The sequence below is a fragment of the Nanorana parkeri genome, unplaced genomic scaffold (genome assembly GCF_000935625.1).
Source record: "Nanorana parkeri isolate BGI_ZX_2015 unplaced genomic scaffold, ASM93562v1 scaffold504, whole genome shotgun sequence".
NCBI lineage: Eukaryota > Metazoa > Chordata > Amphibia > Anura > Dicroglossidae > Nanorana > Nanorana parkeri.
The window spans coordinates 482110-497775 of NW_017306772.1; the positions used below are offsets into that span (position 1 = coordinate 482110).

General features: G+C 43.5%; 1 protein-coding gene across 2 annotated transcripts in view; it reads right to left on the reverse strand.

Moving 5' to 3' along the window:
* SNX30 (sorting nexin family member 30) overlaps positions 1-4249 on the reverse strand; it is a 55292-nt gene extending 51043 nt beyond the window's left edge. Inside the window, exon 1 of one of the 2 annotated variants that reach the window (XM_018561159.1) lies at positions 4039-4249. In XM_018561159.1, the coding sequence (XP_018416661.1) occupies positions 4039-4143 (105 nt within the window). In that variant the 5' untranslated portion in view covers positions 4144-4249. Of the gene's footprint in view, positions 1-3960 lie in introns of both variants that reach the window. The other variant, XM_018561158.1, reaches the window with a different exon arrangement.
* Positions 4250-15666: the final 11417 nt, after the last annotated feature.

Sequence of the window (15666 nt, forward strand, 5' to 3'; positions counted from 1 at the left end):
GGAGCGAGGGGCGTGGTGCTGTGACGAAGCGGGGGGCGGGGACGAAGCGTTGAATGAGATGGGGACGGAGCAGAGGGCGTGACGGAGCGAGGGGCGTGGAGCCGTGACGGAGCGAGGGGCGTGGAGCAGTGACGAAGCCGGACGGTGGAGCTGTGACAGGCTCTGTCACCTCCCCCAGCCTCTGTCCCCGGCGGCCGATGCTCGTTCCTGTCACAGGAGTTCTAGCAACAGTGCTGTGCTAGAACTCCTGTGTTGGAGGTGACAGGGTCAATAAAGAGTACCTTTCACCTCCAAATGCTATTACACAGGGGATTATTAGTCCCTGTGTGATAGCAATACAATAAAAAGTTGTTTTTTTTAAATAGTTAAAAAGAAAAAGTAAAAAATATTAATTAAAAATGTAACTAAATAAAAATGTAAAAAATAAAAAGGCGATTTAAGTAAAAATAATAAAACAAAGGAAAAATTTTTTACAAAGTAAATAAAAACAGAAAAAAATAAAACCAGCCCCACGCGAATAAACGTGCAGTGTTTTTAACTGCAATCGTGTGCAAACGCACGGGCAGGGCGGTATTGCAGCAGGAAAACGCGCAATCTGCCTGGCATGATTGGGGTGCCATTAGAAAATAATGGCACTGCCAGCGCGATCGGCAGTGGTGTGTGATCTGTGACTGCCCGGTCATCGTGCACGAAACCGTGCGATTGGCTGGGTGGTCACGGAATCGCACACCACCGCCGACCGTGCTGTCAGTGCCATTATTTTCTAATGGCACCCCAGTCATCCCCAGGCAGATTTCGCGTTTTCCTACTGCAATACCGCCGCGGGCGATCACGGTTGAAAACACTGCGCGGTGCATGTCGTGAAAATAGGTACATCTACCTTTTTTTCAGCGATTGCCACGCAGATGTAACCCCATACATGCGGATGCAACTGCTTTATGCAAACGCACACGATCGCACGTCCCGGGAATCCCCAAGTCTGCACCAACCCTAAAGGGTAAATTCATTTTCCCAAGTAATTTGGGAAAACGGAATTACCCGCACAAATCTCCCTCCCACCATACTTACCTTTCAGCCAACGGTCCTTCCCGTCCACCAGTACGGGTGTACTATCTGTACCTGTTCCATGTTGTCTGAATTTCGCTCGCAAATTGCAAGCACTCGTTGGTCAACGCAGTCACCTGACGGCACTGACCAATGAGAAGTGCTTCTTACGGTTTTGGTTAAAATTATTTTTTTTGTATCAGGACAAGTAGATTGTCATGAGGGACAAGTAGATTCGGCCCCCACTTTAGTCCTTGGACAAGTAGTTTTTTCCAAAATTTCCACACCCCTGGGTGATGTAGCTCACCTCCCATTCATTCATAATTGAGGATATAGTTAACATACCATATCCTCAATTATCTACATACACTCAGCGATCACTGATCGCTGAGTGTTTGTACTCGTCTCCTCTCTGACACGCTGTCACAGGAGGCTGACCGAGCAGTGTAGGGAGGTGTGCTCAGCCTTCTGTGACAGCCCTGGCTGTCTCCACCCACACACCGCTCTGCCGGACTGTGATAGGCGGCTGAGCGCTGTGGGAGGAGAGCTCAGCCTCCTGTGACAGCACTGGCTGTCTCCGCCCCCACACCGCTAGGAGTACACATTATTATTCACTTAACCTTGATTGTGTTATTTAATTAGTTCCATTTAGGTCACATTTTGGTACACTATTTGGTTTGATCACTTATATACATTTTTTACTAATCACTAATACATGATTTAAGGTCACGAGCGCTGCATATTTATTTATTCATTTGCTATGATATTTGCTGGATGCAGGATAGCTGCGTCCAGGGATAACCATCTACTCCCAACTTTAGGTAATTGTACCATTCTCAATTACATTCCAAACCTGCTACTGACATATGTGGTTGCTGTCATTAAAGGAGAACTATGGGGTTAAGTCTTTTCCCCATAGTTCTCCTTAGGGTAACGACGGGAGGACACAAACTAGCGTCCACCAGTAACCCTAGGCTCAGTATACTGCTCGCGGTATACTGAGACGCCGCAGCTGAAGCAGATCCCGACAATTGTGCCGTGATCCGCCCAGCTGCGTGACTGACAGCTGGCTCTGCCTATCTAGAGGCAGAGCCAGCTGTACCCGCCCCCACCCCCGTCCGTTCTGCCAATCAGCGCTGGCAGATCGGAGGGGGGGAATCCAGCCCCTCCCGTCACGGGGAGGGGCTGTGAAAGGATCGAGAGGTGAGCGAACACCGATATGTGTTTGCTCACCTCCCGATCTACTGAGCCGACCTGTGACAGTCTCATTGTCACAGGTCGGCTAGAACTATGAGGTGAATGACAAGCACTCACCTCATAATTCTCCTTTAAGATCAATGGGCACAGAGGCCGCATCTGAACAGGCACACTTTGGATTCCTGACACAGGAATTCAAAGGTTCTTGCCACAGGAATCCTAGAACACCCCGTGTGAATATAGCCTTAGGCTCACCACACACGTTACATTTTGACCGTACAATCTACTCTAGATCTACCAACAATTATTGTAGTGCAAATGCCTACCTGATTGGATACAAATGAATTGGATAGATCACGTAAATCCTCTTATTACATAGATGTAGTAGAGTGTACAAAGATTATACAGTCAGATTGTAACATGTATGGTGTCCCTTTTTTTTTTTTTTAATTCTTTTATTAACTGATCACATATGTGATACAAGCATGTGCACAAGAGACATACAGAAGCATAGGTTACAAGTACATGGCATACATGCAAGAAAAATCTTCAACGTCATGACAACACCATCCGATCTGAATCGTCTGACCCTGACACCCCAGTGGACCTATGAGTGTTGTTAGCTAAGGTACAGATTATATCCTAGATAACGTCCCTGGGCTGTGTCGGGTGTGTACAGTGGCAACCAAATTCTATGTATAACTACGCTGCCGTATCCAACGTGCCTGTCCACTCCATCCTCCTGAGATGGGAGATATGTTAGGCTGGAGGAAAAGTCAAGGAAAGGCTGAGCAGAAGGAGTACAGGTGTCCCGTCCGGGAGCAGGTGTGAGGTAGAAAAGGCACAAGAGGGAGAGGTTCCACCGGGTCAACCCCCCGGGGTCGTCGTATGGTGTCCCTTAGGCTGGGTTCACACCATTTCCTGGGCCAGATCTGGAATGCAGTGCATCGCGTTTTTTGCCGCGTTCCAGAGCTGGGGGTTTTTTTTAGCTTAAAATAGGCTCTCAGGTACCTTTCATGTGTTTTGATGTGTGTCCATGCATTCCAGACCAGACAAAATGAGACATGCAGTATTTTTCTGGTCTGGAACAGACTGTGCTGGTGTGAACAGAGGCCAGAAATAGCATAAGGATACATTAGGATGCATTTTGGGTTCGGAAACAATCTGGTCTGGTCTGGAGATGATCTGGATGTGGTGGGAATAGGCACAGAAGGCAGGTTCACACCATTTTCTCGGCCAGATTTGGTCCGGAAAATGGTGTGAACTTGCCTACAGTTCCAGTGCATTCCAGACCAGACAAAATGAGACGTGCAGTATTTTTCTGGTCTGGAACGGACTGCGCTGGTGTGAACAGAGGCCGAAAATAGTAAAGGGATACATTAGAATGCATTTTGGGTCCAGAAACAATCTGGTGTGGTCTGGAGATGATCTGGATGTGGTGTGAATGGGCCCTAAAAGAGATTATGCAATCAGATTGTAACCTGTGTGGTAGGCTTTGAAAACAATTTTCCAATATGAATCTGGCACATGGAAGACAGAAATCTTTCTAAAAGGAAATCTTGACACACTGGTAGAACAAATAGAATACAGGACATCTTCCACTTCGGAGTCACTAAGAGCAAATATTGCAATAAACCATGAATTATTGATTGCTAGCTGTCATGCAGTCAGCACCCCCCTAAGGCAACTGTTGCCACCTGACTGTAGCCATGCTCTTACCTTGTCTGCTATGCTGCTGGGATCAGTGTGGGGTAACTCCGGGCTGGGGGTGTCATTGACAACAAGCCCCAAGTCCACTGCCTCTTCTTCAGCCCCCGGGGAGCAGCTCAATGGATGCTTGATGTCTTGCAGAGACTTCTGTCCGGAGGATGGCAGGCACTTGGGAGTACTGGAGCCTGACATGGCAAGGCAGAGGGCTGCACAGACTGTCTGCTTAGCAACTAGATGCCGCTGACATATAGATGCTGTTTAATGTAGGGGCGCTCACATGAGAGGGGGAGGTGTCCATACACCTCCAGATAGACCCTATGTACTGCTACGTGATCGGGGCTCCTTCCTCATCATTCAACTGCAGCGCCCTGTGCCCCGATCCCTGCTCTCCCTAGGCTTGGAAGAGATGTAAACAGGATCGCTATGGGTCACGCCTGTCAACTCTAAAAGGCGATAATAAGGAACGAAGGGCGCAATCCAAGCCAAATAACAGCTGTGGCACTTCAGGCTTTCCCGAGACTCCTCCTTTTTCGCTTTCTCTTTTTTTCCTCCATCCCGATTTTACCCCCCTCCCATTGTGTGTGACTTAAGAGGAAGTTAAACCTCCAGCCATGGTTCCAGGAAGTGTTTGCTCTGTCGCCTCTGCTACAGGAAGCGCTCATAGGCAGCGTCCAGCAGTTCCATGTCTAGCGCTGAAATGAGACAAGGGGGGGGGATTCATAAAAACTGAGACAAATTCTAACTGGAACTGCTACTCTTGCCCATACTAACCAATCAGCGTCTAGGTTTCATTTTTCCACACGACATAGAAAATGAAAATGTGAAAGCTGATTGGCAGCTGTCCTCTAGTAAGACAATGTTTGGTTGCAGTTTTTTTACCCCACTCATTGTAAAGTTCATCTTTTCATAAAAACAAACTATACACTCTTAGGGCCCCAGTGTGTTGAAAGTAAACGCAGTGAAGTATTGCAATATTGTCCTTTAGAAGCCGTACCATTAGGCCGTGAGGGACTTCCCCAAAGTCTGCCCTAGAAAAACGCTTGTCTGCTAACCTATTAAAGGGCAGACTAGTGTGTTGTGACAAACTGTACACTTCATTCAGGTCTCAGCTCAGCACCTGCGCAAAGGGAGGATGACCATGCGTCCCCGAATTGAGGAGACAGTTGCAAATGTATATGTTGCACGCCATTAGCACAACTTATTAAACATTTGGGGGTAAATGTACTTAAGTTAAATTTAGTGCCCCAAAACACTATATAAAACCATTTTTTTTTGTAAAATAAAAAATAGGTTACAACATGTAAATAGATACCTAACTTGCCCAGGGTAAAAATTGTGTGCGTCCGTGAAACTGCGACAGAATTCAGTACCCCAAAAAGTCCATAGACGACGCTTTAAAAACCCCTACAGGTCATCAGTATAGAGATACGCATAAATATTGGCCCTAATTATTGCTCTCACTCTGGCTTGTGTAGCGATAACCAATATGTGTAACGCAATCATCGTTTTCGTATGTAGGCTCACCTGACGCGTATTTACATAATAACGTGCATGCTCGCTGGGGCGGGGGACTTTAAAAAAGTCTTTATTATTTTTACATTTAATTTATTAACCAGTTGACATCCGCGGTGTTAAACCCCTTTCCCATCCAGGCCATTTTTCAGTATTCAACGCTGCGGTACTTTGACTGACATTTATTCCGTCATGCAGCGCTGAAAACTGTAAAAAAAAAATTAACTTTACTTTAATTGCTATAACATAGAGGGGCTATGTGATAGCATATTGGCAGTGACAGGTCCTCTTTAAGGTGATACTGGGGGTCCAAAAGACCAGATCGCACTTCAATAGCTTATAGCTGGGCTTCAGGAGCCCAGCAATGACAGCTATGGGACCGGAAGTGATGTAATACGCGTCGCTCCCGGTCCCATAGTACGGGGAGGAAATAGTTCACCGATCTCCCCAGCTTTCCGCCCACACCCGGTAACCTGGTCCTTGGCCCGTAGGAGGGACAGCGGAGCCCAGGAAACAAGGCAGGGGTGGAGGGGCGGCCCGGTTACTGGATCAAAGAGGCGATCTGGCAGCAGCTGAGCTGCCAGAATCGCTTCTACTGTAAAGCCGGCCACCGGCTCTACAAAACTGAACAGACTCCAGGAGTCTGTTTAACCCCTTCAAACTTCATGAGGGGATTATCCCGTCATGGGTTGTGAATGGGCCCTGTGGTATTAGCCGTCCTGCCCCATTCCTGGGATGCTCAGACTGTTGGAGCTTGCGCCAAGCAACCCCAGTGTGAACATGCTACCGCGTTTCACAGCCGCACATGCACGGTGTGCTCCCCCTGAACCTTTTTCTACTACAGGTTTTCCAAATCAGCTATGTTGTCCTAGATTGTTCACTTCTTCTGCCTTCTCCAAACTCTTCACCCTTTTGTGAATAACCCTGTTAGTCTTAACAAGAGGAACTGACAGCATGCAAGGGTAATCCCTTTAATATTCCTTATCTTACGGGCATGACAAACCACCTCTATAGTTGCTATCATGCTGTCAGCCACCTTACAAAATTCTCCCCATCTCTTTTTTTCACACTTGGCACACGTTGACAACATGCTAAAAAAAAATTAAAGGGAAATTTTATTACTTTTTATTGAACACACAATTGAGTTATAGCATCCACTTGAATGTGTTTGGTGTGACATTCACATCTGTACTAGCTTCTTCAAGTTCCATGTAGAAATGTGTAAATGCTCCCTCTAGTGGACAGCTGTATATAAAGCAATATAATCAGCAAACTGTTCTTGGTGAAGTGCTAATTGCCTGGCTGTCATGCTGATCCAGACACTATGCTATTTCTGAGTGTTGGACATAAAACAAGCATGCAGCAAGTATATTACAGTCAAAAACCTTAAAGTGACACTAAACTCTGGAGTTAAACCTTTCAAATGCATTTAAGTACCTTAGCTATTAACAAAAATGTATCTTATTTGTGTATCACTCAGCTGTAGATCTTCAAATCATCTCTGAATTGGTGTTGAAACTGCCCTTCCTTCTGGAGGGTGGCTACTTTTGTTCCCCATGGTCCCTGTGTGTGTTGTAAAGTAGTCACCACTCCAAGATCAGTCCTGTGATGGACTACAATCTCATGTTTAGTTTATTAATTTGTATTGAAATTGTAGTCCATCACGGGGGTGAGATTGGAGCGGTGACTACTTTACAACACACACAAGGACCATGGGGAACAAAAGTAGCCACCCTCCAGAAGGAAGTACAGTGTCAGCACCAATTCAGAGATGATTTGAGGATCTACAGCCGAGTGATACACAAATAAGTTAATTTATTTTTTTAAATAGTTAAGTTACTTGAATGCATTTTAAAGATTTAACTCCTGAGCTTAGTGTCACTTTAATCTACACCTATTCTGGGTTAGTGACTAAAAGCATTAAAGCATAGTAAACTCAGTTGCAGCTTACTAATCCTTAAATGTGATGGGTGCATTCGTTTTCTTTTTAGGCTTTTCTTCCTTTATTTTCAATTGTGAAATACTTTCAGCACAGTTTTCTCTAAAATGAACCTTTACTGAAACTTATCAAACCTCTTTAGTACCACCCCTCAGCTGTGTACTTTGTTTATTCATGTAGTTACAGTTAATGTCTGGTGTTACATAAATCAGTACAAGTCGGTGGGCTAATTTTGGAAGAAACTCCCAGATGCTTTGAGTTTATTTTATTATACCTGTAAAATGAACCTATGAGGCTAGAAATAAAGGACTGCTATTGCTGACTTTTTTTTAAAGGATCAGCTACTGGGATCCTAATCCTCGTTCCACTAGTGTATCACTCACCTGGAACTAGCATGCAGCTAGTAAAGTCTGAAAGGTCTGAATTTCAGCCATACATGGCAACGTGACAATGTCTTTGCAAAGGTGATTTTTTGTCCCACTAAGGCCTCATTCACACTGCCGTACAATAAACTATAGATGCGCACAGCGTATTTTCCCATATGCAGCATATGCAAATAAATGGCTCCATACACATAGCTGCGTATGGAGCCGTATATTTGCGCTGCGTAAAGATGCGCAAAAAAAAATAGACCGGAGATGCATCCGGGCTCCATATTTCTGTGTATTTTACGTGCATAGACACATGTGTGCGTGTGTATACGCGCGTACAGTACATTAAAATTTCTATTAAGAATGATGCATTCTGGAATTGCATATAGTGCACACATATACGCGCATACATACGCGCGTATACGCAATATACAATTTTGCTCTTGCGTTGTGTGTGCATGAGGCCTAATAGTCATCTTGCCAGTGCTACCCTCCTGCTCCTTCCTCCGTTGCAGCCGATGACAACACATGGAGCTTCCAGGTATAGAAAAGCATGTTTCCTCTTCTGATGTGAAAGTAATGGGGTCTAGCAGCAAATCACTAGGTCCAACCACTGTCACATGGCAGAGAGAATGACATCAAAGTCCATATCTCATTCACACTGCCACGGTCTCAAAACCACAAGGTATATGTGGTGCCCAGGTGACCACACGGATGGCGCCGTGCTGCAGCACCGTATGACAGTATGTGACATTGGGTATTGAATAAACATATCAATACTTTAAAAACCCTTCAAGTGTGTGGCGGTGAATTACTTTTATTTAGAGAGAATGACATCACCGCTCCACTCAGTGTCTGACATCGGGCAACACTGGGAAGTCTTTAGTATTAGCTGCAACGGGGATCACTGGCAAGATGAGTATGAATAGATAATAAAGAAAAAACCTTGCTGCTTTAGTTCATGATCTTGACAATCTATTTCTACTACTTAGTTCCCTAAAAACTGATTTCCAGAAAAGAAAAAGGCCTGTTTTGACAAAATATTTTACATTCTCAGTTTTATAGTATTTTCACTTTTATAGTATGTTGCCAAAATACCTTGCTTGTTCCTCAAAGAGCCAGCAATATACAGTGAAGGGAATTTATCAAAACTGGAGCAGACAAAATCTGGAGCAGCTGTGTATGGCAACCAATTTACAACTAATGGAAATCCCACCTCCAGCACACACAGATTGGTCTTTTCCCAGTTAAATCCCACCTCCAGCACACACAGATTGGTCTTTCCCCAGTAAAATCCCATCTGCAGCACACTGGTCTTTTGGCAGTGATATCCCACCTCCAGCACACACAGATTGGTCTTTCCCCAGTAAAATCCCATCTGCAGCACACTGGTCTTTTGGCAGTGATATCCCACCTCCAGCACACACAGATTGGTCTTTCCCCAGTAAAATCCCATCTGCAGCACACTGGTCTTTTGGCAGTGATATCCCACCTCCAGCACACAGATTGGTCTTTTCCCAGTTTAATCCCACCTCAAAGCACACACAGACTACTCTATTCCCAGTAAAATCCCACCTCCAGCACACTGGTCTTTTCACAGTGATATCCAACCTCCAGCACACACAGATTGGTCTTTGCCCAGAAAGATCCTACCTTTAGCATGCACAGATTGGTCTTTTTCCTGCATACTGAATAGTAATGAGCCTAACGTGCCTGTCCTTGTTCAATCATTTCCAAGTGTACAGTAATAACAGACCCCTGTGGCAATAAAGTGTGCTTATGTGTAGCATTAGACCCGGACTATGGAGGAAAATGTCCACTGACTTGTGTACTATAGTGGATATAGTATGCTGATATTACTGAGACAATAAATCTAACCAAATAAAAGCAGGGGGTTTAAACATTATGCCCAGAATGCAAAAATATTTAAATATGCTTCTGGATGTGAGCTTTGTTAAATCATGTAGCTGGGTGAACAAATTATTCTCTAAAGCTGGAGTAATTATCATCTAGAAGACACTTATTGGCAGCACTGCATTTACTGAGCAGATAGAGCTCTTCTGCTGGGGTAATCATTGAGAGGAGAGGATGCTTCAGCATCAAATGCTGTCATGCTTTACAGGCACAGTTCTTTTAGCCTTCCATGCCAGAACTACGCTATGCATTATGCCATGCAATAGAACATTATTGGTTCCTCACCTCCCACTAGTAATCTCATTTTTGTTCTGCATGGGATTGTGCGAACATGATCTAAAGACAGATTTCTGCCACTGGCGCTAGCAATATTTTAAAATGAATGTGATTATTTTAAATAATATTCACTATACTCTGGGATTTTGAATGTGTTTTAAGGTAACATAACAAAATAAAAGGCGTGCAAAAGGTCAGCTTGAGTTGTTTAAGCATACTGCATTTTTGAGTAATTTGTGATTTGCTTGCGATTAAGTGAATCAGACCTTTTTCAGGAAAACTATGACTCTCTGGAATATGTATGCTTTTCCATTGAGGCTTGCTCAGATCATGCAACTTAACATGAGAACATAAATATGGTAGCTGAGTAGCTGCCATTTTTGACTTTTAAAAGTTAAAAAGCTGTCATTCCGTTCCTATATTCACTATTTAATTAGTTACTGAGCTGGGAACAAGAAGAGCAAGAGTTTAGACTTTACTTGCTGATTGTTCATTCTAGTTCAAGATGACGTCCTTGGAGCCCTCACCTTTATAATGGCTATTGGGTATACAACTAATGACAAACTGGAAACTAACAACATACTTGAATACTTTGTATGATCATACAAGGGACAGTCGTGTGCATGAGAGGGTATGGAGGATATGACAGGGGGCAGCATGTACAGGAATGGAATGCAGAGGTTATGGCAGGAGGAGGTATGTGCAGGAGATGAGTGTGGAGGGTATAAGAGGGGGCAATATGTTCAGGAAAGAAGTGCAGAGGGTATGTCAGGGGGAGGTATGTGCAGTAGCGAGTGTATAGGGGATAAAAACGAGCAGTATCTGTAGGAGAGAAGTGAACGAGGTATGACAGTGGGTTGTTGTCAGGAGAGGAGTTTGGAGGGTATCACAGGGGGCAGTATGTGCAGAAGAGGAGTGTGGAAATGAGGGCAGTAGCCAGTATGTGTGGGACAGTAGTGTAGAGGGTATGACAGGGGGAGGAGCATGCAGAAGGGGAGTATGCAGGGCATGAGAGGGGGAAGTGCCAGCAGACAGTAAGAGAATCTCTGTATGCAAGGTAGAAGGCCAAAATGCAATATTGGATGCCCATGATCTTCGGGCCCTCAGACAGTGCTGCATTAAAACCAGGCATGATTATGTGATGGACACCACTGCATGGACTCAGGAATACTTCCAAAAATCCCTGTCTGTGAACACAGTTCACCGTGCCATCCAAAAATGCAAGTTATCATGCAATGAAGAAGTTATATCTGAACATGATCCAGAAACACCGCCATCTTCTCTGGGCCAAGGCTAATTTAAAATGGTCTGTTGAAAAGTGGAAAACTGTTCTGGGGTCAGAAGAATCAAAATTTGACATTCTTTATGGCAACCATGGGTGCCATGTTCTCTGGACTAAAGAGGAGAGGGACCATCTGGTTTTTTATCAGTGCTCAGTTCAAAAGTCTGCATCTCTGATAGTATGGGGGGGGGGGCATTATTGTGCAGAGAATAGGTAGCTTGCACAACTGGAAAGGCACCATCTTTTTTTATTTTTCAGCAGGACAATGCTAAGCGGCATACTGCATCTACACAGCATGGCTTCGTAGTAGAAGAGTCTGCTTAAATAGCCTTTCTGCAGTCCAGGCCTTTCACAAATTCAAAATATTTGGCGCATCTTGAAACCGAAAATATGACAAAGAAGACCCAGGCCTGTTGAGCAGTTAGAATCCTATATCAGGCAAGAATGGTACAACATTCCTCTCCCAAAAGTCCAGCAAATGGTCTCCTCAGTTCCCAGACGTTCGCAGAGTGTTGTTAAAAGAAGAGTGGATGCTACACCGTGGTAAACATGGCTCTGTCCTAACTTTTTTGAGATGTGTTGCTGCCATCAAAATGACCTTATTTTTTTTCTTACAATGGTACATTTTCTAAGTTTAAACATTGGATATGTTTTCTATTTTCTATTGTGAATAAGATATGGGTTTATAAGATTTACCAATCATTGCCTTCTGTTTTATGTAGATTTTATACAGCGTCCCAACTTTTTTGGAATTGGGGTTGTATAATTAGCAACAAAATAATTACAGTATATGGTCATAGACATGCAGGTAAATGTCAGAGGTGGGTAATCACTCCCAATAATGCCAATAACTATTAACAAAACTGATGGGGCAGGCTTTGATACCAGGGAATGTTTAGTCATGTAATGGACAGTGAAACAGGGATTACCACTGGACCAGAGTCAGTGGAGATGAGATTAATATTTGGTGTAGTGCATTGAATAAATGTAAGGGATTCTCCCAGGTGTGTTGCAGACTGGGTGCTGAGGGGTCACTTTTTAAGACGAAGGAAAGAATACCCAGGAAGACAAAAAAATTGTCAGGGAAAAACATATGGGCAGCGAAAAAGGTGTAGAAAGAGAGGTAGGAAATCACAGGACTGATGGGGTAACTACCAGACTGAGAGGAAGACGGAATTGAGTCCAGACCCTCCACAGGGGGAGAGGGAGGAGAGGGAAGGAAATTAAGTTATTAACCCCTTCGTGACTGACGACGTACAGTGTACGTCGCCAGCATCGGGGCTGTTTAAACAGACTCCCGGCGACTTTTGCCGCCGGGACTCTGTTTAAACTTGTAGAGCCGACTGTCGGCTTTACAACAGAAGCGATCCTGGCGACTTACCTGTCGCCAACAGACTTCCCTCTAGGTATAGATCATATTAACCTCCTAAAAAAAGGTTTATCCTTTTCCCCTGTGGAGGGAATTGGATGAATTCACGATCTTCAAGGACTTGAACCTATATCTGAGAAAGGTGTACCTGAGATATTTATATACCAACAAAGAGGGACCATTGGCAGAACAGGTAGATAGCACAACAACAGATGTGGATAAACAAGCCCTTGACGATCTAAATGCCTTACTGGAAGAAAATTTAGAGGAGGAAAATGAACAACAGGAACCCCCCATTGAGATAAGAAGGACCCAATTATGTAATAAATGTAAACACTGAGCCTTTTTAAGGACCTAGTACAAAGGGACCTCAAATTAACTAATTGGTCGAGGAAAGGAGAGGACAATCTTTCCAAATCAGAAAGAAGGGCACTACAGGAGAAGACAGACTTAATTATCAAAATAAGTGATAAAGGTGGGAATGTTGTCCTATTACCAGAGGATATGTACGTTAGAGAGGTTAAGCGTTTACTCTCAGACAGACAAACGTATGAGAAATTAAAAAGCTCTCCTTTTCAGGAGTTAATACTTGAATTTAATTTCAAATTGGATTTAGCCAAAGCGGTGGGTCTTCTGTCCACCAAGGAGTTTACATTCTTAAAAACCAAGTACAACATTCCCACCTTTTACATCATACCAAAGATACACAAAAATAAATATAATCCCCCAGGCAGACCCATAGGGGTTGATTTACTAACCTTATAAACACACCACGAACATGCATACACCTCTGTAGTGTGTTCCCTCCCAGCATGATCTATGGGTGGAATCGAAACACCTTTGTAGTGTGTACACACCCAGCAGGTGTGTTGTGCAAAGCCCTGCATGAATTTGCAAGGTGATGTTGTGTAAATTAGCTCTATGTTGTGTTGCTTGCGTTGATGAATGCAGGAATGTAAATGCATGAGCTAACCATTTTTGTCTAAACTGTGAAGCAGCATTATATATGCATCATGTGCATGATTTTTCCATATATGGCATTAGTGGAAATATGCTTTTAGAGACTTTTTGGTTGATAAATACGTTTTGCTGTGTAAAAAAACCACACGCACCTAGTGCGTGCGTGCGTGTGTTTAGGTTAGTAAATCACCCCCATAGTGTCAGCGGTAGGTGGCCCATTAGAGAACCTGGGAAAATACCTGGACACTTTACTTAAAGATTTAGTTTTCGAATTGCCCTCCTATGTTAAGGACACGGGGGATGTACTTCATAAGCTAAATAGGATAAAGATTGGGATGGGATGCTTCTTGGCGGGGATAGACGTAGAATCCTTGTACACCTCTATTCCCCACCAATGTGGACTAAGGGCCGTACATTACTTCCTCACACAACATTGCCCACTAGCAGCATCCCAAAATGAATTTGTGGGGGAACTTTTGGAGTTCGCCCTTAAAAACAACTATTTTAAATTTTATGGCCAATACTATAGACAAATCAAGGGGACCTCTATGGGAGCCCCTTGGGCACCAACCTGTGCTTGTCTTCACCTAGGTCTATGGGAAACGGAGGATGTATATGTTAATCATTTGTACCTGAGCCATACGAGACTCTGGCTTAGGTACATTGATGAGGTCATTATGATATGGGAGGGCTCACAGGAAAGCTTGGAAATTTTCATGCAGGAGCTAAATATGAATAATAAAAATATACGTTTAACATATATGATGAGTCAATATGAGATTCCTCTCTTGGACCTACTAATAAGAATAGAAAATGAGGAATTGATCACTAGCACCTTCAGAAAGGCAACAGCAGCAAATACCATCCTACATGCTACAAGCCATCACCCAAAATCACTAATACAAGGTATACCCACAGGCCAATTCCAACGGGTCAAACGTAACTGCTCATTGACATCTGATCTTAAAAAAGAGTCCAATGAAATGTACAAAAGATTTAGAGACAGAGGTTATTCCCACAGAACCTTGAGGAATAGTAGAACAAAAGCAAATAAAAAATCACGAACACAGATCCTCGGAGAGGAAGGAAAAAGAAAAAAAGAACTTTGAGGGCCCTGTTCGTATGATAACCCAGTATGGTTCACAATGGGAGGAATTGAGGAAAATACTGAGAAAACATTGGCACATACTACATTTAAATCCAGTTTTGGGAGAAATAGTAGGTCCATGCCCACAGTTCGTGGCCCGCAGAGCTCGCAATTTGCGAGACCATCTAGTCTCCTCTGAGTACCAATCCAGTACAAGGGAGACATGGCTGGGTGAAGGGAGACCTAAAACTGTGGGCGTGTACCCATGTGGGAGGTGCCAAATTTGTCCATACGTAAGGTATTCCACACAAGTGACAGTGGGAGAAGTTACAATATAAAACAATTCATTAACTGCACAACTAGTAAGGTAATCTATGAATTAAGATGCCCCTGTGGCAAATAGGAATGGCAAGACAAAACGTCAACTATGGGTGAGAATGGGGGATATCAAAAACTATAGTAAGAAAATAGAACAAATCGATAGCCCCATTGCTCAACACTTTTATCTGCACCACAATGGAAACCCAGAAGGTCTCAAAATAAAAGGGATTTATGTACTAAACCTATCAGCAAGGGGGGGTGGGGGGGTATTGATAAAGTCCTCAAACAAAAAGAAAAAATGTGGATGTATAAATTAGACACTTTATCCCCAAAAGGACTAAATACGGAATTTAACTTACAGGTTTTTTTGTAAAAACAACCATCAAAACCTAATATGTTACACTGAATCAAATTAATACCCCACGTTGATACATGACTATGTAATCTCAAAATATGGAAACATAGAGTCGAATTCCTGACAAGAGTAGTAACAAGCCACACTCTGACATGTATTTGTTACATAAAGTTTGTTCTCTGATAACAGTAGCAATAAATTATGATCTGAACTATATCTACGATACAGGGTTTACTCCCTGATGACAGTAGCAACAAACTATTGTCTGAACTGTATTGGTTTCTTTTTAAAATGTTATAAAGGAATGTATGGAGAATGAGAAAAAATGT